Source organism: Etheostoma cragini, chromosome 3, assembly GCF_013103735.1.
Source record: "Etheostoma cragini isolate CJK2018 chromosome 3, CSU_Ecrag_1.0, whole genome shotgun sequence".
Lineage (NCBI taxonomy): Eukaryota > Metazoa > Chordata > Actinopteri > Perciformes > Percidae > Etheostoma > Etheostoma cragini.
In genome coordinates, this window is record NC_048409.1 from 17,685,346 (window position 1) to 17,706,726 (window position 21,381).

Below are 21,381 nucleotides of genomic sequence, written 5' to 3' on the forward strand. Positions count from 1 at the left end.
AAATGTCTTTTTGGATTCTTAAAATAAAAGTTTATGATCCAACCCTTAATACAGTATAAACACACAACACAAACTTCTTAGTAGTTTGTTAGAAATGCAAGAATTTCATCAGACAACAGCTCCCTCTCCTCCATCCATCCTCCCATCCTCTCATGACCGGGAGGTTCAGGAGACAGGGAGAGCCAGGAAAGGCCCTGCCCAGCCACCTAATCCTCTACTCCCATTCACCATCACTGCTAATCTCCTTCACCCCCTCCCCACCACCACCATCACTACCACCAACACTATCGCCTCCACCTCCACCTCCGCCTCCGCCTCCGCCTCTGCCTCTCACTCAAGAAGTGCACAAAGGCCCTAAAGCACCCCTGTCCCGCCCCACTCACCATCCCAACCCTTCTCGCACCCCTAACCTGCTCCGCCCATTGCTCCTACAGCAGGAGGCACCCATAATCCCGTGGGGCTGTGAGATTGGGTGAGCCCAAAGGCTCATTGAGTGAATATTTTCAATGTGCCAATGTGACTCAGAGAGAGGGAGAGAGAGAGAGAGAGAGCGAGAGAGAGAGAGAGAGAGAGAGAGAGAGAGAGAGAGAGAGAGAGAGAGAGAGAGAGTTTTCAAAAAGAGAATACATGCAAATAGGTTTGAGCAAGTGCAGGCCACCTCATCACTATTCTCTCACATTAAAGAGTGCAATATTTCAGTATTTAAGTGAAATTATTAAATACATTCTGGGGAAACAAATTCAGAACCTAATCCTGTATTATTTGAATTTTGACCTGTTAGATCAATTGAAGCCAAATCCAAATCCAGTCTGGTTTCAGAATTTGTGTTGAACTGAAAGTAAATCTTTAGTTAAGAAAGTGTCTGGGAAGAAATTCATAAAGAAATCCACACAAAAATCACAATTCACTCTTATAAAAAGCATAAACTTACCAGTAGCACTCATTAATAGATGTGTTTCACAAATGTGTCTCACAAACACACACAAGTGCACACATGCACACCCACACAGCGAGCATTATGACTACTGGCGCGGTCAGCACTCCAGTTCCGCATACGACTGTGTACTGTAGGTGAGCGTCTCAGCCTGACAGACCCTTTACTGCTGCCTCTCTACCTCTTATTTACTGAAGCTATCTTTCCCATAAGTCACCATTCCTGTATTCATAAAGCATCATGGACGCCATAACTCACTCTTCCCCTTTATGAATAAAGCCCCCAAATTTATGGTGATGGCTCTGAGGAACTGTGGCCTCCCTGGTGACAAACTTCCCCCAGTCTGTCACCACTGGCCTGGGCCGCTCAGGGCCCTCCATCAAACGCTCCAGATGGGAGCGCCACTTTAGCGTTCCCCGGGCGGTGACATCACCTCGCCGCGCCGCATGGAATTGATGATGAAAGCAAACATATCTATCTTAACTCACATTTACCAAATCAATTTTATTTTTACAGACCCTCCGCAGGCTTATTGGCATATTGACGGTTTGCAGGCGGGAGGGGGGTGAGCAATGGGTGAGGGACGGTAAACGGGTGGGCATGGGAGAAAAGGGGGGAGGGGTCAGGAGGGCTTAATGGCGTTTACCATATTTAATGCAGAGGGATGTCATCACTGAATATCCATTCTGAATAATGTGGCATTTCATCATAAATTCTTTACAACTTATTTACTTAATGGAAAGAGTTATGGCTCTCTGTCAGGGTGGTAATTAAACATTGTGATACAGTGCTGCCTCGCCAGGATCCCATCTTTCCCCTCAACCCCCCCCCCCACCCGCCTGCCCCCGGACACACACATATGCACACTCACATCCTAGCTCCTCAGCTTTTTAAATACATATTATTATTCAAGATACCCATAAATTACTGCCGGATTAAAATTCATGAAACCTCTTTTTCTTTTATTTCCTTCCCTGGGAAAAAGAATAACTCAGAGAGCTTGTTCAACCAGCTGTAAATCTCTTACAGAGGGACAGAGGCTTTTTTTTAATTAAGATTCTGTTTTATAAAAATGGGCAAAAATGAGAAGTTTCTCCTCACTTTAAATTTAAGAGACATTTATAAATTTCATCCAACACAGTTGTTGATAATTAGGGAGAAGCTGTTTCTTGGAGAAATGTAGTCCAGAGTGAAAATAAGGAAAAATAAAATATATTTTGGTTTTGTCTGCGCCAAAACCACTGAGTCAGAGCTGATGGACTGGGGTAACGCTCTATGATGCAAAGCCAACGAGCTTTATATGAGCCGAATGTTGATACTCTACCAATAAGTTCTCAGTCAGTGGAACAGTGCAGCATTGAAATGGACTTCACTGTTAGGGAGACTCTAGTGAGAGAAGGAATGCTGTATTGAATCATATTTTGATTTAAAATGGAGTGTTTTGCTTTGTGAACTGCATGGTCAGCTGTTTTGAAATTAGCTTGGTTCTGTTCTACAAAAGGGACAGACGCCTGAATATGAAGGACTAAATCCTCACATTCAAATTAGAGAGGATCTATTTCGGGAGACTTAATGAGGCTGATCCTCTGCCAGCCCCTTCCTCCTACTCTATAAAACCAAACAAGCATGACACTGACGGAGACCACATCTAACCTTTCACCTTGTCCTGTGACCCTGCCTTCGATTGTTTGTGCCGGCTGACCAATATGTGATTTGCCAATGGCCGCACTGGGTCCCTAACCAGGATGAAAAAGGGATTTATGGCTTTTCATTTTAATTGAGTTAAGAGCAAAACCTCGACTCCCTTTCTTTCAATGGCACTGATCTAAGATTACATCACTGGGCAGCAAACGGCAACAACAGCCTTGTGGTCACTGGGCTAAATGTGAGCATGACGACATGGGAGGAAATAAAAAAAGAGGACCGAGTTGAATCCTACAGTGTATATGGGCCAAAGAACCCCCCCCCCCTTGTCAGAAAGTGCGCTACTACTAGAAAACCTTGTAACTGCACTTTTCATGTCTATATATGTATAAACCAAACCTTAAACTCTGTTATGTAGAGCAAATCTTTTTTAGCGGCCAAGTAATCCCAAAACCATTAAAAAATATGGTGACCACTGTAAGAAAAAATGTCTGTTTTCTGAAGTTTTTTTTCCTAATTCTTATTATAACTGTTACAGTGAATTTCATCGATATGAATTTCTGTCGTAGTGACAAGAAATGGCACATGAACTCTTCTTCATTCAATATGTTCCTACCTCCCAGCCTTGAGTAGGATCATGGAGACAAGGCATGTGCTCTCCTTCATATGGTCCAAAGCGCTCCCCGACGTTTACCCTCCTGCGACTCCAGATGCCAAAGCCTCCGCCCGGAACTGTTGACTCTCGCAGTTCAAAGTCCAGGGGGATGGGCAAATCTTCGTGGGGTAAAAAGATGCTTGGGTGTTGGTATGACAAGAGGTCCTGGGGTGAGGCATCATCATCAGAGAGCAGAGGGGACACTGGGTCCTCTGCCAGGGCCAAGGAAGGTGTGGGATCCCCCTCGGAGCCACATACATCATCTAAGATGTCAGACGGGTGGAGGGCAAACTCATCGTCACCATCACCTGTGAAAGACAGAGAGTCTCTATGTGAGGGCAATGCTCAGTGACGTCACAAATTAACACTGGTAACAGGCTACCTTTCAAATGTTCTTTGATAAGTTTCTGCAACACTTACAATTGAGTAAACACACAAAGTGTGCATGTATGTAACTTTATCAGGGAGCAGAAGACAGGAGGTCCACCAGATGTGAAACAACACGTGACAAAGCCTTGAGTCTATTCTCTTGAACTCAGTAATAAAGAGCAGGAAAGCATGGATGGAGCACATTTTTTCAAGTTCATGTTTTTCTTTTTTTTTTTACTGGTTTCTAATCATTGGGTATGTGCCTTGCCTAGGACACATCCAACAGACACATTTAAATTTATATCAAATTTTAAAATAAGACTTCATATGTCATGCCTTTCGAGGAGGAAAAAACGTACAGCCGCAACATGGTATGTTTGTCATCTGTTTGAGCTGATGCCAAGGTTGATAACCGAGGTCCGCTCAGCATTGTACTGTTCTGACTGTTTTATATTTCCTTTTCCTGAACTCTTTTCCCACTGTACAGTGAAAAACAGAGGGAAGCATACTGGGGTTAATTGTGAATAGAGTGAAACAGGACATAGAAGCACGACCCTTGAACCCACACTGGGCTTCTTTAGAGTGGCACACGTGGCTGGTGTAGTCTAATAGTGGAACAGGGATCGAGCCATTCACAGCGGTGACACATTGTGCGGGTGGAGCAAGTTAGCAGGGTTCAAAAGTCTCGGAAATAAGTGGAAAGAAAACAGAAAAATAATTAAAATAAAATGCAGAAAGACGACTTTGAATACAGACAATCCGACAGTCTATAATGTGTCCATGGCAAATTGAATTCTTGGTTGGTACAATATTTATATATACCAACCAAGTTGTATGTTTATTGTTACCGGGCACCCTCTGAAAAGCTTTTAGTAGCTTATTTGGGGTTCCCCATTTCACGCGGCCTGCATATGTTCATGCCTCGATCGTACCTCCTGAAATGGGGTTTAAAGACACATTGATGGCTTGTAAAATAAACTAAATGAAACATAGAGCATACGGCAGGTCTCCAAACAAGCAAACAGACAAATGCATGCGCTAATGATTTAGCCATCTAAGACGACAGGCTGCCAGCCAGGTGGCACACGGAGAGATAGAAAGTCACTCGTAGGTGGAAATGATTCACAGGATGCTGGCGCTCCCCCAGCGGGCATCTGAGAAGGGCAGCGCCTAACGCAGGCTGACAGGCTGCGGGGAGAGGGGGCTCCGCTAATGAGGCTCCACAACCCATCCCTGGGCTGAGGAACATTCCTGAAGGGATGCCTGTGTGACACTGTACCGCTGCGCTGTCGGCCATGGAACCTTTGATCCACACGGATCCACACACACACTTCTTGTTCACTGGCCAAGAAGTAACCATGCTTCTGATTGACTGAACGGGTCACTGTGATTGGCCACAGGTGGTCATAAACTAACCTAAGAGATTAACTCAAGACCTGGACAAAGTTGTTGAACTTTTTCATGTGCTCTCACTTTCAAACTGAAGAACAAGATAAACCAAGTGCATAAATATCCTTAAAATATGTGCAAAGCACAAAGTCTGTTGAAAAGGAACGTGTTAACGGCTACAATAGTAGCACAGGAGCTATTTCCCTGTACCAGTTAAGAGTCATAATTCCTGTCAAAATGTGTGTTTGCTGTGGAGAAGAAAATCTATGCATGAACACATTGTGCTGAGTTAGCTGTCTGTTACAGATATTTTGCTGCATTTCTCGTGTTATGCTGTATGTTCGTGTATTTGTCGAAACCAGATCTACAACTTAAGCGTTTCTCATAGTCATTGCTTGAAGCAATACCTGATCACAGTATCAGTGCAACTATTGTGTTTGACACACACACTGTGTGGGCCAGCATGTTTGAGGGGAAAGCCTTTTAAAGACTCTGCTGAGCCGGGCCGGGCATGAAACCCAATGTGGCTCTGGGAGTCAACGTAATGGTTTTCAGCACAGAGTAACGTGGTTATAGTCCTGGATGTGAAGCTTGCCATATGGTAGAAGGACAAGAGCTTTTAAAGGTAACTGTATCCCCACATTGCTGTTCCTCCACTGACATTTCCCCCCTCACATTGGTCTCCAAGTTTATATTTGATTTAGACCAGAAATTGCCCCGGTCCAGTGGACTCAACGAGAGCATTTCATCTCATAAACATATATGTTTCTGTAAGGTAAACGTTAGCCGAAAGCAAATATGCTATGTTCCGAGTTTTAAAAATTGTGGTTTCATGTGCAGATGATTGATAAGTCAAAGACCGCAGCTGTGCTTAGACATGGGGCGGTAAGGACACTGAAAACAGATGATCTGATTGGTTGGCGGGTTTGTGAGTGTGTGTGTATATTTGGGCGTCTCAGCCTAGTTAAAGCAAATAGTCCTGTTTGTTTGTTCAGCAATGGACATTACTTCATCATTGCAAGCTGACGCCCTTCATCAAAGAGGAAGCACTAAAAGAATTCTTGGTAGAGAAGGGAAACTCCAGCTGGGAGCAGCACCATGACTACAGCTGCATTATCAACAAAGATGGCACATCATGATAGTACAAGAAAGCAAGTGTAAAAAAAAAAAAAGAAGAAAAAAAAATGTTGATGTTGATGTATCTGAAAGACAACACAAAAGATTAAGTACAAAAATAATATTATCTTCCTATCAAATTCCCTCATGAACATCAAAATACATCACTTTGAATAAACACAGATATGCAAACAGGCGCGTGCGTCCAGCGTATTTAAATGCTCGCGCTTGACGCCAAATTCATTAATTTTTATTTAGAGGGAAAACATTTGTTCCCGGGACTGCTATCTGCATGGGTGGAATGATTTTCACCTCTGCCATGAGGTGTTGGGCGGACTCATACATCACACGATTACCCCGAGCAGCGGGCAGGGCCGCCATCATCAGGGAGTGAATTAAAGATGATAGAAGGAGCTATTAATCACTGTGACAAAGCCTCTAATGGAGGTGTGACCCAGCCACTGCCGACAGGACGCCAAGGGGACGCACCCGGGGGACAAATGGATACATATGTTTACAGAGAGAAATAACCTACCTGTGGACACAGTTAACCACCCCCCCTCCCCACACACACACACAAACACACACACCTTCTCATTTCTTTTCTGGACGGCTGTCTTTCTTGCTTCTAACAGTTGTGTGTCTTTTGCTGCATTAACCCATTTTACTCTCGGCCGTCTCTCCTATGTTTGATGTCACTTATGTTGTTATAATAATATTTTAATCAGGCAAACTCTACTACTCCATCATGCTTGCTTTAAGGGATGTTAATAATTTCTAGACATTGCATTATAAAGGCACTTAATATACTGTATATGTCTATAACAATAATCCACATGTTGAGTCATAAATGTATACTCACCTGATCCTTGTGTGTACAGTGATGCTATTAAATTATTACAAATATATTCATGGAAAGCTAAAGACAAATCCTAGTTTGGCAACAACTCGACAACAGATTGGGGAGAACTGAATTAAATTGTTATGTCCCAGTTCCTCCACTGGATCTCTGCTTATAGTATACTGGACAGGCAATAACATTGTAAGGTGTAAGGTGGGAACATTATTCATCTACCTAACCAGAGAAAAATTCACAGACCACTTTATCTAACCAGATAGAGAGGTCCAACAGTTGACTGATGGGGTCTTAGATTATGAAATATGGAAATGAACTCTTCACCTTACAAGAACTGGCCCTCATGGTTATCTGTAGACATCATGTATTGCCAGCGATAACAGACAAATGGGACAGGGTGCTTACCCTTGTTCTGCAGGTCAAACATAATGACACATGATCCCCTCCATTAGTCATCACATCCAAATTCTGAAACAGAACTCTTAATATACTCTATAATTCCTCTGCTTTCAATGTATATCTTTACACCAGGAATAGCATCAATATGTGTTTGTGCTGTTGTTATAACATTCAAACAAAAGAACCAGAACCACAGTAGAAGTAAAAAAAAAAAAAATGTAATCACGGTTACTGTACCGCTGCCAAACCAACTTAGAAATTGTTTAGAGGATTCAAAATATGTGGAAGGGGTTGAGGGGGCTACAGCACGATCGCTGTTATTGCAAATTGATTAGTTTGCCTGAAAAAAGAGGATACCCTGAGGGAGATGTAGGCGTAGACATCTGGGAGAGACAAGTCATTGTGACCAAATTCTAAAGAAAATAAAAATAATTATCTTTAGATGGTTAATTTGAACGCTCTCACAGCTACTGCCAAACAGAAAATGGCTGCTGTTGATTTACTAAGCACAGTTAATTACAGTGCATCAGTTTGTGCCTAGACTCCCTCAGCAGGGTGTATAGGAGAGCGTTTGGAGCCCCAGGCCCTTGGGAGAGGCAATAATCTTCCTAATTAACTCTGTCTTTGTGCTAAATGGAGGCCTTAGCGCTGCTTTTGGAGAGTCTTTTGGTCCGCAGGTCCACTGGGGTGACTGTGTTACTGAGTGATACAAACCCCAAAACACTCATAGCCATAGCCACTCATAGCTGTTTATGTACAGTTCTGGACCATTGTCCATAATCTCTCAATATTGGTTTCATCAACGAAAAACAATTGAATTGCAAAGAGTGACATTTCCAAATAAAATAGGACATCTGCCAATGCTGTTTTCTTTTCCATTTTGCCTTTTTCAAACTATAAAATGTAAAAAAAATAATAGGTTCTACTTTCTACTTTCAAATATATTGAACCCTGGACAATCTTACGCTTTCTCCCTTGATGTAAGTGATGGAGCGCTGAGAAAGTCCACAAAAAGCCTTGAAATAAGGACAAAAACAGGCAATCCTCACTCTCACACACACACACACACACACACACACACACACACAGTAGTACGAGCACGTGTAACAGCAGAGCTCTCTACACAGTCTTAATTAATGAGAGCATTGTCTATGTTTTTTTCACTACTGTGTTAGTCAACTGCTCCCAATTCCAAATGGAAAACACTCCATTAAGGGCCCTGGGCCCAGTTACCAATTAACATCACATAACAAAATGAAACTTAGAGCTGTTCCCTCTGTGCACACACACAGACACCTAATTAATTAGCATTAGTTGTGATTAATAATGAGGGTCCTTTAATGGTAAATCTGCAGCTCCGATGGCAGGCTGACACAACAAAGGCGTCTGTGTGCACGGAAGGATTTATCTGGGGAGCTGCTCGGGGATTTTAACATGTTTCTCACAGGCCTGACAAATGGCCTATTAATTATCTAGTGTTGTCTGACAACAGCCGCTTGATAAAGATGTATGTTTGGACAGGGTGAGGAGGGGAAGATACAGAAGACGTGGGTGATGGTGTGTGTGTGTGTGTGTGTGTGTATGTGTGTGGAGGAGGAGGGGGGGGGGATTGTAAAGGATGTGAGAGTGAGGGGAGACTTGCAAAAAGTCATAGCAGAATACAAGCAAAATTTAGCTATTTTAGCTAAATACTTCCTGTCTTTATACATTTGTATCAAAAGATGAATGACTGTGCTCCTACTTCTGTTGCTTGGAATAATCAATATGAAGGATTAACAAAGCACTTTTATTTTTAATGAAATGCAAATGAATGAAATCTTGATGAACATAGAGATGGATGGGCAACACACACACACACACACACACACACACACACACACACACACACACACTTCACGTCCTAAAACCACAATCAATATCATCAACGAGGAAACCTCCACATCAGCCCAACCACTTCATATCATTAACTCCCTACCAACATGTGAGCATATGGGCATCTCACTCCCTTTCTATCCCTCTCCCTGATTTAATCTCAGTCCTGACTCTAATTTGCGGAGTTTATCTTACGCCTGTATGTTGACAGGTGTTCCTAAGTGGGATGCCAGTTGCCAAATGATTTTTATGATTGTTTTAGCCCCGCATTTGGCCTAATGAGATAGGATCCCAGTCGGACGCTAACTCAAGCCTGTCAAACGTAGAGCAAACAGAATAACAACCTGGCGCTTACATTGTTTCCACAAGCCATACATCAGACGGGCCGTAGAGGGAGGGCCCTCCGAATCGCACGCTGACCCCGGTATAGAGAAGATGAGAGGTGAGAGTGGGAGAAAAAGGAAAGAGGAAGGGGGGCCCAGATAGCTCAGTTGGTAGCGTGGGCGCCCATATGTAGAGGTTTATTCCTCGATGCAGCGGGCCCGGGTTTGACTCTGACGTGTGGCCCTTTGCTGCAAGTCATTCCCCCTCTCTCTCCCCTTTCATATCTTCAGCTGGTCCTGTCGAATAAAGGCCTAAAATGCCCATAAATTATTTTTAAAAAAAGGAAAGAGGAAGGGGTAAAGCGAAGAGTCAGGGGGGAATGAAATAGGATAACACTGTAAGTGTGGGAAATCTAGGTTATCAGAGTATTGCAATACCATAAGAAACAATATAGTGACTTTTTTTTATATTGATGGCTGTTATTTTAAATTAGGGGAAAGAAGTAATCTTGAATGGTTTGAGCGTCTCCATTTTCTGTAAGTAAGTTTGTGCTTACTTGATTTCTGAATGTATGAGAGCATTTGTTTTTGTATGCTTTAGTCAGTGACATATGAGTGTTTATCATCTTCAGATACACATGCTTTTGAAAGTACTAATTTATCGGATTTCTCCTCCGAAGTGACATGTAGAGAGAATGTGTTGACAAAGATCATTAAACCCATCATCTCCTCTGTCTTCACCTCTGATTCAAGCCAAACTCAGCACCTCCTCCCAGCATGTCACACATCCTAAGCTTTTGATTTGTTTGTTCTGGTCACCTGTGCCATTCCTTCTAACTATTTAGCTGCTCCTCCATTGTAATGCCTCTATATTTTTAGGCAGCAAAAACAGCAATAATCTCCTTCGCCAAAGAACAAAAAAAACTCAAAGTTCCTCTGAAACGTGAGAAAAGAATCTTTGACATAAATATGTCAATAATCAGAAAGAAATATGTTATGTGGAAAAAGCCAAATATATTACTTAATCCAAAAGTAACACACAAGTAACAACATAATGCATGTCAATGCAAACATGCATAAATGCATTTTCTCTCCCCCTCTCTCCTCTCTCCCTCTCTCTTACTTTCATGTCATGGCGAACTGCCATTGGGCCCTAATATAATTATGGCTCACAGTTGTGCACATTTGAGAAATTGATTCCTTTGATGAAATGTGAGCGAGGCAGGTCTGGGCAGAGCAGAGAGAGACATATATTCAGAGTGGTTGCTGCCAGCCCCCCCCCCCAGCCCTGCGGAAGGCCCCCTGGGTACCAAGCCGCCAGCTCAACCCGGCCCAGGCTGTCCCAGTCGTTAAAAGAAATGATAGCATATGTGCTTTGTTTAAGTTTGATGTCTTCATAATGCATTACACAATTAGATTGATTTGACAATTTCCATTATACTTGATAAAATATTTATGTAGGCCTGCGGATGGTAGTTCTTATCAAAGGGGGCGGATCTGCAGTGCAGATGGGAGCCCTGGTCTGCAGTGGGAAGGCCGTCAGTCAGTTAAAGCTGAGCAGAATTGTAGGCAAATACAACCTGACTACCTTAAATTTGTATTGGTAACATAAAAAAAAACTTATTTTGTAAGTCACGCAACTGAGCTTGAGCTCATTCAAGTGTTTGACATGAATAATCAGGACACCTGATTGAGATCAGATGCATGGGGCTGTACTGTATATCAGTGAATCAATAACCGTGTCCCCACATGTTTGCATTGTGTGCTATACAAACACTGAATGCTACAGAAAAGAAAAGCCTGGTGGGCATTGAGTGTGTTATGCCATTGGCCGCCCTCCCAATAGAAAATTCATCCATCGAACACTATTTTTGGCTTCACAAATGTTTGGCTATGGCACATTAGCTTTAGATGTGTTGTAACTTGGAAGGCCAGTGTCAACTGTATGTTGGCATTAGACAAAAATACATACTGTTGTTTGTTGTTAGGCATACAGCTTAATTTGTTTGGTCAGGGAACTGGATCCCTATAGTCTACAATATCTACCTTATATGCCCTACATAACTTCATAGTAACAAAATATCATACTGTTTTAACGACCAGCAAACATTTGACCATTTTACTCTCTCTTTCACAATTTTTTGTATCAGCTTTGTACAGTACATTTAAGGCAGAAATGGCAAGACAGTAAATAAATCAATTTAAGCGATACATTTAAACTGCTCATGCTCAGATGTGTCTCCTTCACCCTTCTTTCCTCCCTCATTCTCTCCCTTTTCTCACCTGTCTCCCTTCTCTCTCCCCAGTTCCCCTCACACCCTTTCTACGAACCTCTCACTGTGCACAACCACCCCACATCCATCACAGCCCAGAAATTTAAGGAGCCAAATTGGCCTCATCTGTCTCAATGCTGGATGCAGATGGAGTTTCTTCTGCTGAGGGAGGTGCAGTTAGCCACCCCTGCTGCCCCCACCCTTTCAATCTACTGCCTTAAAGCCAAGCCAGCCTGCACCATTCTCCACCATGTTATGAGGCCGGCTGCTGGGATAAAGAGGGCGCAGCGGTAAAGTGACCACTACACTGACCACACACACTCCCTGCTTCATTCAGTTTTCCTTCACTCACATTTTTCTTTCTTTGTTATTTTTATTTTCCATCTAGCCTTCATTCTTGCTCACTCTGTTTCATTTACTCACTCCCTTACTCGTGCTTACTCACATTGCGAGCACGCACACAACCACGCAAACACAAGCGGCTTTGGCCATAGCGCAGCCTGCAGTATAGTCTCCAGCAGCCTGGTCAGACCTGGCTCGTTAATAAAGGCCCTAAATGAGGCAGCATGCATAAAACATGAAGCGCTGCGTGCTGCTGTAATGAACTGCTGCTCCATAATTGCATCTCAGAGCCATAAAATGAAGACAAAATATTTGAAGAGGGATTCTGTCACCTCTCTGCAGACGCAACACTAATCACAGGCATTCTGCGGGGCCCTTGGGGTCTCCCCTTGACAGAGAGCAGGGGCTAAACGCCTCGGGCGACGACATTGGCAACACCCTCCAAGTAATGGGACGTAATTGAATAATTGCTGATTAGAAAATAGGGGGAGAGGTAATTGTATAACAGTGTCCAGTTATCTGAAATGATCCCATTGGGAAGGAGAATATGATAATATGGCACAGGAATGGATAACAAAAAAATGTTATGTATATCTACTGTACCTTACACCAACTGGGAAATTATTTCATCAATTTAGGGGTCAGTTTATATGCCTGCAAGTATTCTTAAGCCATAATAGATGATATGGTGCAAAAGCTGGTATAAAATAAATGTTGTTTGTACCTGTTTGGGGAGCCAGATGGGTGAATATAATAGGTGAGTACAGCCAGACAATCTGTTAGTCACAGGAAACTAAACTGAACTGACCAACAAAGCAATTAAAATGTTCAAAATTACATATTGATTTATTGAGAAATAATAACAAAAAACATAAAGCAAGGAGCATTGCACGCACACACTAACACACACAACAACACACACAAACACCCAAACACACAAAAACACAAAAACACACACACACACACACACAGTGACAAGCAGGCCTCCAGATGAGAGATTGGAGTCCCACCCAGGGGTGTCACCCAGACAGTTAGAGAGTTGCTGTAGTGACAGGGTGGCTGCGGTGACATAATGAAGGTGCTGTGGTTGTCACAGGGGGTCAGTGCTGATCACACTGCCCAGCTGGGGGGGGCGGGGGACAACAACACATATAATGAATCCCACCAATGACAAATGACTCTAAACTCATGGCTGAGGCATCTGACAAACTCAAACTCATCACTTGGACACCTAAAACACACACGCACGCACGCACGGACGCACACACACACAGGCAACAGCAGACACTAGTAGGAACACGCACACACACTCTGTGAAGCAACATACACATTCTGTCACCAATTTAAATATATATAGTGTATAACCAGGGTGCTCCTAAACCTACATAGCTCTTCCATTTCCTTTAACAAGCTTCTCTTTTCGGAGGAACCTTATGATGTTTAAAAAAAAGCATTGTCTTTCTTCGCTCAGCTTCATTTAATGAATCTTTTGTCCCACCTCTGGCCACTTGAAACTGTTGAAAAAGAGCACTTAATTCAGCTGTTGTGGCACCAAGGTGGTAGGACCAGGGTTATCAATAAGAGCATTGTGTAATATGCACAATAAGACACATGAATTCAATATCGAAAACTCTTGCACTATTCGGAAGCATAAGCATATACAGATTGCAAAAAAAAACAAGTCTCATACAGATTGAACACAGAAGGTAGCAATACTCCTTTAAAAAGCTGAATTCAATCAGAAACGGGGTCTTGGTAAAGAAAGAAAAACTTAACTATTGGAACGCAGGAGTATTTTAAATGTAACAAGCTGACCACCTACTACCAACCTGACATCCTCCATTTAATAGTTTTGGATGTGAATAGACTTTGTCTTTGAGGCTTGCTTTTCCAGTCTCAGGGTCTGCTTGCCTCGAGCACTACCACAGCAGCAGGCCAAATCCACCTTAACTTTGTTACAGAACTTGTTACATACAATAATGTCCACAGCTACAGAGACTTTCCAAACCACAGTGTGACATGTGGAACAGACCCGGGCATGGAAAGGTCCTGGAGAGGATGTTTGTTTAATGATTGTTGGAAGGCTAACATGTAGCCCTCCGCCCCGAGCAACAAAATCCCCCTCGGAGCACTGAAGCTGTTTATGTTATTTGTTATGGATGTCAATTTCCCTCTATTTAGGGGGTGATTTACCTGGGGAATATACAGCAGGATTGTGCTATTGTGTAGGGATTGGTGTCTCTGTGTGTAACACACTACACATCTCAGCCTGGGACACTGGAAATAAACTGTGTGGGTCATTGTCAAGACTGGCGTTCAGCTTATTTTGAATGCTAAAACCAACTGATTAAAGCTGTATTGTGATTTTTGGCGTAATAATTAGCAACATTTCTATTTTCTTCACTTTTAAGTCTGTGATAGATGCGATGAGAAATGAAATGCATATCTTGAAATTGCTAAAATAATAGTTGATGTGTTGTATGTAGACTGGTCACTTAAGGCATGTTTGGATGACAAATGTGCATTTAAAAAAAACGTACTTCAATTCACATTTAAAAAACCGGCATGCCATTTTATTCTTCCCTGCATTTTGCAGGTAGGTGTGTGAGTGTGTGTTGTTGTGTGCATGTGTGGGGAGGAGGGTGGACAGAAATGGAGAGTGACAGCTGCCAAATGACAGTGGGATTGAAGTGGGAATGCAGAAGGACAATGAGGGAAGGAGACGAACATGACAGCAACAACAGCTCGGATTAGACTGAGAGCACACACACACACACACACACACACACACACACACACAGAGCGGTGGATGGAAATTGGGGTCCTGCAATGGGTGCTCAGTGTGTCATTCAGACAGATGAGAAGGATCTCAGAAATCCTGTTTCTTCTTCCTAATTCAAACAAACAGGGACTCTAAGCAGAGCCACATGGCCTCCCTTAATGACTGACATTTTGTTTAAGAACCATCCATAATGACCTGGTTTGAATTTAAATACTTGGTGTTTATTTCACAATGAACTGCCAATATTCACCAATGAAAAATTCCAAAGTGCTTGAGTGACTTGAGATTGTTGACTTCATGCTTTTTCTCTCTCTTTGGTTTTCCTGTTTTGTACATTTTCGGAGTGGCACAACTGTGGAATTAAAGACAGATTGCCTGAACATGAACGATGTTAAGCATAAAGATAAACAGATTACCAGTCGTGCATTAATGCATTTGATATGGTTTTATTTCTACAAGCAGGTTTTAATCTTTGGTATGATGGACTTTCACCAAAATATAGTTCTTATATTTCTCAAACGGCAATACTTTATATTTGACAGCATTGTTTAATGAGCAAATTGGATTCATTAAAGCCTGTTATCTCTTTACTATGTCTCATCAGCTATGTCTAACATCAAGGTAGATCTGTGTAAAGAAATGCTGACTTAATTTCGGAATAATAATGTTCAAAAAGTGCAATGCAGACTCTTACATACCACGCCTGTCTGTAAAATGTTTTAAGGAATTTTATTGATTAGGGAAATAAAGCAATTACAAATCACAACCGCACACAGATTACACTTCTTTTGAACCACTTGATACATTGAGAATCTGGTAAAAAATGGCCAGGATGGAAAGCATCCCCAAAGACCTTACAAGTGTTGCAGCCAATTAATAATCGCCTCATTTGAACCTGCTGTATGCACTTTTGCAGCCGAAAATCTATCAAGGGCCACATTTTTTTTTCCATATTGATGGACTGCGTTGGGTGAAAGAACACTAACTCTAAACCAACAATGCCACAGCCATGTACATAGATGGAAATCAATTGTAATTAAAAGTGAACAAGTGTTCCGCTTTATACACTCAAAGAGTGCATTGGTCATTAAATACATTTTCATCAGTTATCAGTTTAAGGTTTTAAATGGAGGGCGTGACTTCTGCCTCCTTTGGGATAGCACTCAATGCTTCCGCACTTGCAATGCAAATTTACCCGTGCTTGCTTTGCAATCAAAAGGCAGCTAAATTAAGTATCAAACAATTTAATGTTATGTGTCACTCTCCAAAACAATCTGTATTAGAAGCATTTAATTAAACTTTCAAATTCAAATGTACTAATCAGTTTGCGGCAGAGTGGGCGCTTGTTTTTCCCACATGAAACGCCACGGCTGGCCAGCCCGGCCCAGTGCCTGCTCATTAACATGAAGGTGTGATTTGCATTTCCTGATGGACTGTTCCAGTTTTTAATATCCTTCTTTCTGCTCTTACATCAATCATGGAAGAGGAAGGCCACTACAGGCCACTGTTAACCCTCCAAATCTGCCACAAAACAAATATTACAAGACTTCACTAATTTGGAGATCAAAAAGCCACTTGTCCATTATATAATTGAAATGAAGGTGGAGCGTTGCACTTCTGAAGAGCTCCATAATTACCAGCTGTTAATTGCACACTTGTGGTGTCTCACTTTTAATTAAAAAGAGCGGCTCGTTGCTGGACGATAAGCAACAGTGGAGAGGCAGTGGTTTAATCAACAAAGCGAGAGGAATTTGTTTCTGCCGTGGCCAGCAGCGGGTTGGAGAAATCTTCAAATAACCCAGGGAGATTAAAACGTGTCCATTAGGACCAGTCAGGTTTTATTTGGGGTGGCAGGAGCGAGGTGCATTTGAAGTCGTCCCGCTGCAGAGTCCTCGGGGGAGCGCGGCTGGGGGTGCGGGTCTAATCAGCCCGCTGCTGGCCCTGAGCGCTCAAGTGGAGGAATTGGACCCCGCTGGTGGTGAGAGAAGGAAGGGAGGATAGGAGGTAAAAAAGGATGGAGGGAGTGGTGAAGGAAAAGCCCCCCCCCCCCCCATCACTCTCTCTTTCCTCTTCTCTCACTTTCTCTTTTCCTGCCTGAGTTACTTGACTTTGTTTTGGGATTAGTGTGACAATGAGCCAAAAAGGTCTTTAAACTATACATCTTGCTTCTTGAATTGGCTGTTTGCTTCGCACATTAGTCATTGAAAGACAGCCTGGCAATCTGTACAAGCATGCGATATCTCTCCAGGATGTGTCGGTGCCCTTAGACAATACACAAACAACCTCAGGTCCCTTTTTGAAAAAAGCCCTTCCACCTATTTCATGACCTATTGAACCATGGCAGCACAATATAAACTGAGAAGAAAAAAAGCAACTTCTGCACTTGATAGTCCCAACATGTGGCTATAACTCACTCAGTGTTTATATGAATGAGACAGTTACCTTGGTCAGCAACTTTGGGCTGATGCCAGGCCTCCAAAGGCTCTTGGTGCACCCGTTGCATACAGTACGTAACTACCAGAGTGTGATAACCTCATCCACCCTTTCTCTGACCCCTCCGCTCCATCGCTGATAAAAATGTCTGCCAGGAAGTGTCCTTCACTACGCTTCCTCTCTCTCATGCTCAATCAACACCTGTCACCACAGGAATCAGCAGCGTGATGTGAACGCACTGCTTGAAGAGCCGCTCTCTGCACATCCAACTCACAGAAATCCCTAAAAATGATCATTGCTTCTAAGAAACAGATTTAAATAGTCCATGCATAAAATTTCATCCAGGTTTGGATTATCTGTATAAAAATGTAGATACAAGAAATAATAACCGAATCACTAGGGGCTTCCCAGACCCCTCATTGTCGCAACTCTTTTAGATAAAGAGCTCTGGGTTTATCTAAGGAAACAGTCGGTGGGGCGAGGATGGACTGGCCTCACTGACAGATTAGTCCAGCCCAGGCCCACTTCCTGCCTGCTGAGGACACTAATTAGAAGGAAGGACTGACACCACAATAAGAGCTGACAGTTGAGTGTACTTAGTACAGCTTCACACAATCCAGTGCTGTATTAGTACAGCGGCCACGCCAGGCCATAAATGTCATCACATTAGCTAGTGCTTATCTGATGTGGCAAAGTTAACCTGGATGTTGTTTACACAGAAAAGTACAAGGGGATTTCTTAGAAAACTGTGAGGGTGCTGAAGAATGCAAAGTGTTTTATTTGAAATTGAAATTTTATCAACCTCACCCTCACACCCGCACACACGCACGCAAGCATGCGTGCACGCACGCACGCACAAAAGTACTTGTGGGCCTGGTCAGTTCCTGTGTTGATGACATCCTGTTCACAAACGCGTTGAATAGTGTCAGAGGGGTCATGGTCACTCACTCCCTCACACTCTGTCTGAGTCTTACATTGTATCCTTCTATTCAAATGACCTTTGACCTAATGAAGCATTTAACATGACTACCACTGGAAATAAAAAAGGGCACTCAAAAAAGGAGGTTGCAACACAATGATGTACGTACAAGTGTGAAAACGCTTGCACACATACCCGGGCTAACCACCAACATCGCTTTAATCCCAAAATCGCCAAAAGAAGGAAAAATGCGTTGTTACCCAAAGGGCAAATTTACAGTGTAGTACCACGTACGTGCATGTAATGGGCTGAGCTGTTTTACAACACCAGCATGAGCTGAGCTATTGTTTTATTTTGAGAGGTGCTGGCTGTTATTGGATTGTTTTACACCGGCTGGGAGAATTCTATTCCAGAGGAGCTCTGTGTGGTGTGGAGTGTGTTTGACTGAGTCAGACCAAAAGAGGGAACGAGAAACAGAGACAGACAGAGATGTGTGTGTGCACGTCTGGCACTCTGTGCAACTGCATCAAGAGTATGTGTTGGGGCTGCTTAGCTCCTGTTGGTGTTAATTTATCAGGAGGCTAACGTCCCCCACTGAGGGAAAGCAGCAGTCCTTATGTACAGGTGGTCACTCCACACACCAACCCAATGCTGCACCACCACCAATGCTCCAACAACTAAATATGACCCTTAAAGATAGGAATTATAGCATTTTTGCAAATGAATTCAGGACACCCGGTCAATGCAGCGTCATTTTCAGCATAATGACCGCATATAATAGAGCAATATCATTGAATTTGTGGCTGTTTTTTGTTTTTTTTACACATTTACTGTAAGTAAATCATTAAAAAGCTACACTGAGTTTTTATATAAGTGACCTCTTGTTTACACACTTGCATATGCTTCTGGATGTGTCTCTCCATCTCTGTATCTGCGTGTTTGGTGAAATAATTGAACGCGAAAGTGGAAAAGCGGGCATTTTCTGTGGCTCTCCGTGGCTATGCCAGCGGGCGGAGCTGTACGTCAGCACGGGTCATGCGCCACAATGTGCCTCTCAGTGCATGGGACGTCCCAAAGGAGAAGGGCAAGAGGCAGCCCCCACCAACCTCGCCCATCCATCATCGTGACAACGCAAGCTGCAGTCATGGGAAACCCACCGCTGGCCAGTCGCTCTGGACCAGAGCTGGAAGGGAAAGGGGGAGACGGGACTCGCCAACCATTAAAAACACATTGTTCTGTTTATTATAACTAGTTAATGAGGTTGAAGTGAAGCTTTGCTTTGTTTTTCAAACACTTCCAGAGGGGATTTGGAGGCAGACACCCCTGTTGCTGGGTCCACGCGAAAAAACTCATAAGGGCCTGGGTGTTTTAAAATGGATGTCTCTAGATTTTATGAGTAGAGTTGGCCATGTTAGAAGTGAGATCCTTGGTTCTTGTAAAAATGGGTCGTTTTTAGGGCTTTTCTCCATATCATGAGCTCAGACTCTGAAAACCTGAAAAGACTGTTTCTGTGAAAGTTGGGAATGAAAAGTAGCATGCGTTCAGCAGCATCAGCGGTTTGTGGAGCCAGAGGCCCCCTGTCTCCCTGTCTGGTGGAGATATGAGAGAAGGCCCTCTCCCTGTCCGGCCGCAGCAGGAGCCTGGGCTGCCCGCTTACATGCCTACTTTAATTGTTAGTATTAAATCACTTGCACTTTAACTCAAGATGCTATCTGCCAGGCGTTAAGATCTTTTACAGTAGCGAGTGTGCACTGCTTAAATGTGAAACACCCTAGAGTGACACACAGACACAGTCTTTACTGTATGCCAGACAGAGAGGTGTGTCCGTGTATGCACACACAAATGCACATTTGCGCACACACACGCACGACATAATGGAGTCCTGTACTGGACTGATTGTCGGTGGAGTGGACAGACAGGCAATCGGACTGCACCCCACCCTGACAGCAGGCCACCCGTCACTCACCAAGCACACCGCACCACCAGTTACTCCATCGGCTATTTGCTTTAGGAAGGCGGCTCAAAGCCAATTAAAATACACTTAGAGCAATGTCCGACTTCTGTTTGGAAAGATAATATACGTCCAGGAGTCCAGTCAACTTGGTGTGAGCAAGCAGGCGAGAGGGAAGCACTCTGCCTCATTGTCTTAGAATGCACCGCGTCATTATTGCACGGACACAATACTTATCTTTGACGCTTTGCTAAAGCAGAAAAACAGGACTGCACTTGATTCCAATTTGTATACCCCTCAGAAAAAAATATTTGTTTTTATGGTTCCCCAGATGTTTATGCCGTTTTAAAAATATCTGCCTGTGTATTAGGCAATGTACAGATTACATTTGTTTTACTGCCGCGCTGTAGCTGGTATTTCTTCCAAATTCCATGAGAAAAAAAGAGGCTGAAAGTGTGAAAATAATCATCACAAATTAGTAGCCCAATACACAAATGTGAAACATATGGACTTACCATTATGTGTGAAAAGAGACGGACAACATGCAGGGAGCAAGAGAGCAACATACACACAGATGCAAAGGGCAGAGGGTGCTGATATGAGAGGTGGTGAGTGGTGAGCAGGGACGGGAGCTCCATGTCTGTTCAGTGTGTTTTAAGAGTGTTTAAATGAGTGAAAAGTCAGTTATAGTTTCCAGATGGGGACCGGTTTGATCCGGATCATTGTGACAGGCCTGGACTTTGATGTGCTGTTGCCTATTACTGACATTACAGGGAAGCAGGCATATTTCTCCCTAATCACTTCCAACTCGTACGGCCTGCACCAGCTGGCCACACCAGAACTGTGTGTATGTGTCCATGTATAAATGCCAGAGTGTGCTTAGCGAGAATGCATGTATTTGTTCTACTATATTAAAATGTGCCTGTGTGTATATGAGTGTGCAGATACCCACTTGTCTCATGGAAAATAAGTAGCAAAATTGGCAGTATTAGTATATACATTTGTACTAGAGCCTGGGGTAACGCGGCATGTCTGCGTTTTTGCTCAGGTTGTATTTTAACCTGATTTGGAATCAACTTGGTGTTTCATCACAAACCCTCCATTTCGAATGAAAAGCAAAGAAG

The 21,381-nt window shown here is 43.1% G+C and overlaps 1 protein-coding gene across 1 annotated transcript in view; it reads right to left on the reverse strand.

Annotated features, from left to right (window-relative positions):
- Nucleotides 1–3,179: 3,179 nt before the first annotated feature.
- The window catches only part of LOC117942347 (histone-lysine N-methyltransferase MECOM-like), a 40,745-nt gene continuing 22,543 nt past the window's right edge, over nucleotides 3,180–21,381 (reverse strand). The window contains exon 2 of the mRNA XM_034867761.1: nucleotides 3,180–3,541. Coding sequence (XP_034723652.1) covers nucleotides 3,180–3,541 — 362 coding nt within the window. The remainder of the gene's footprint in view (nucleotides 3,542–21,381) is intronic.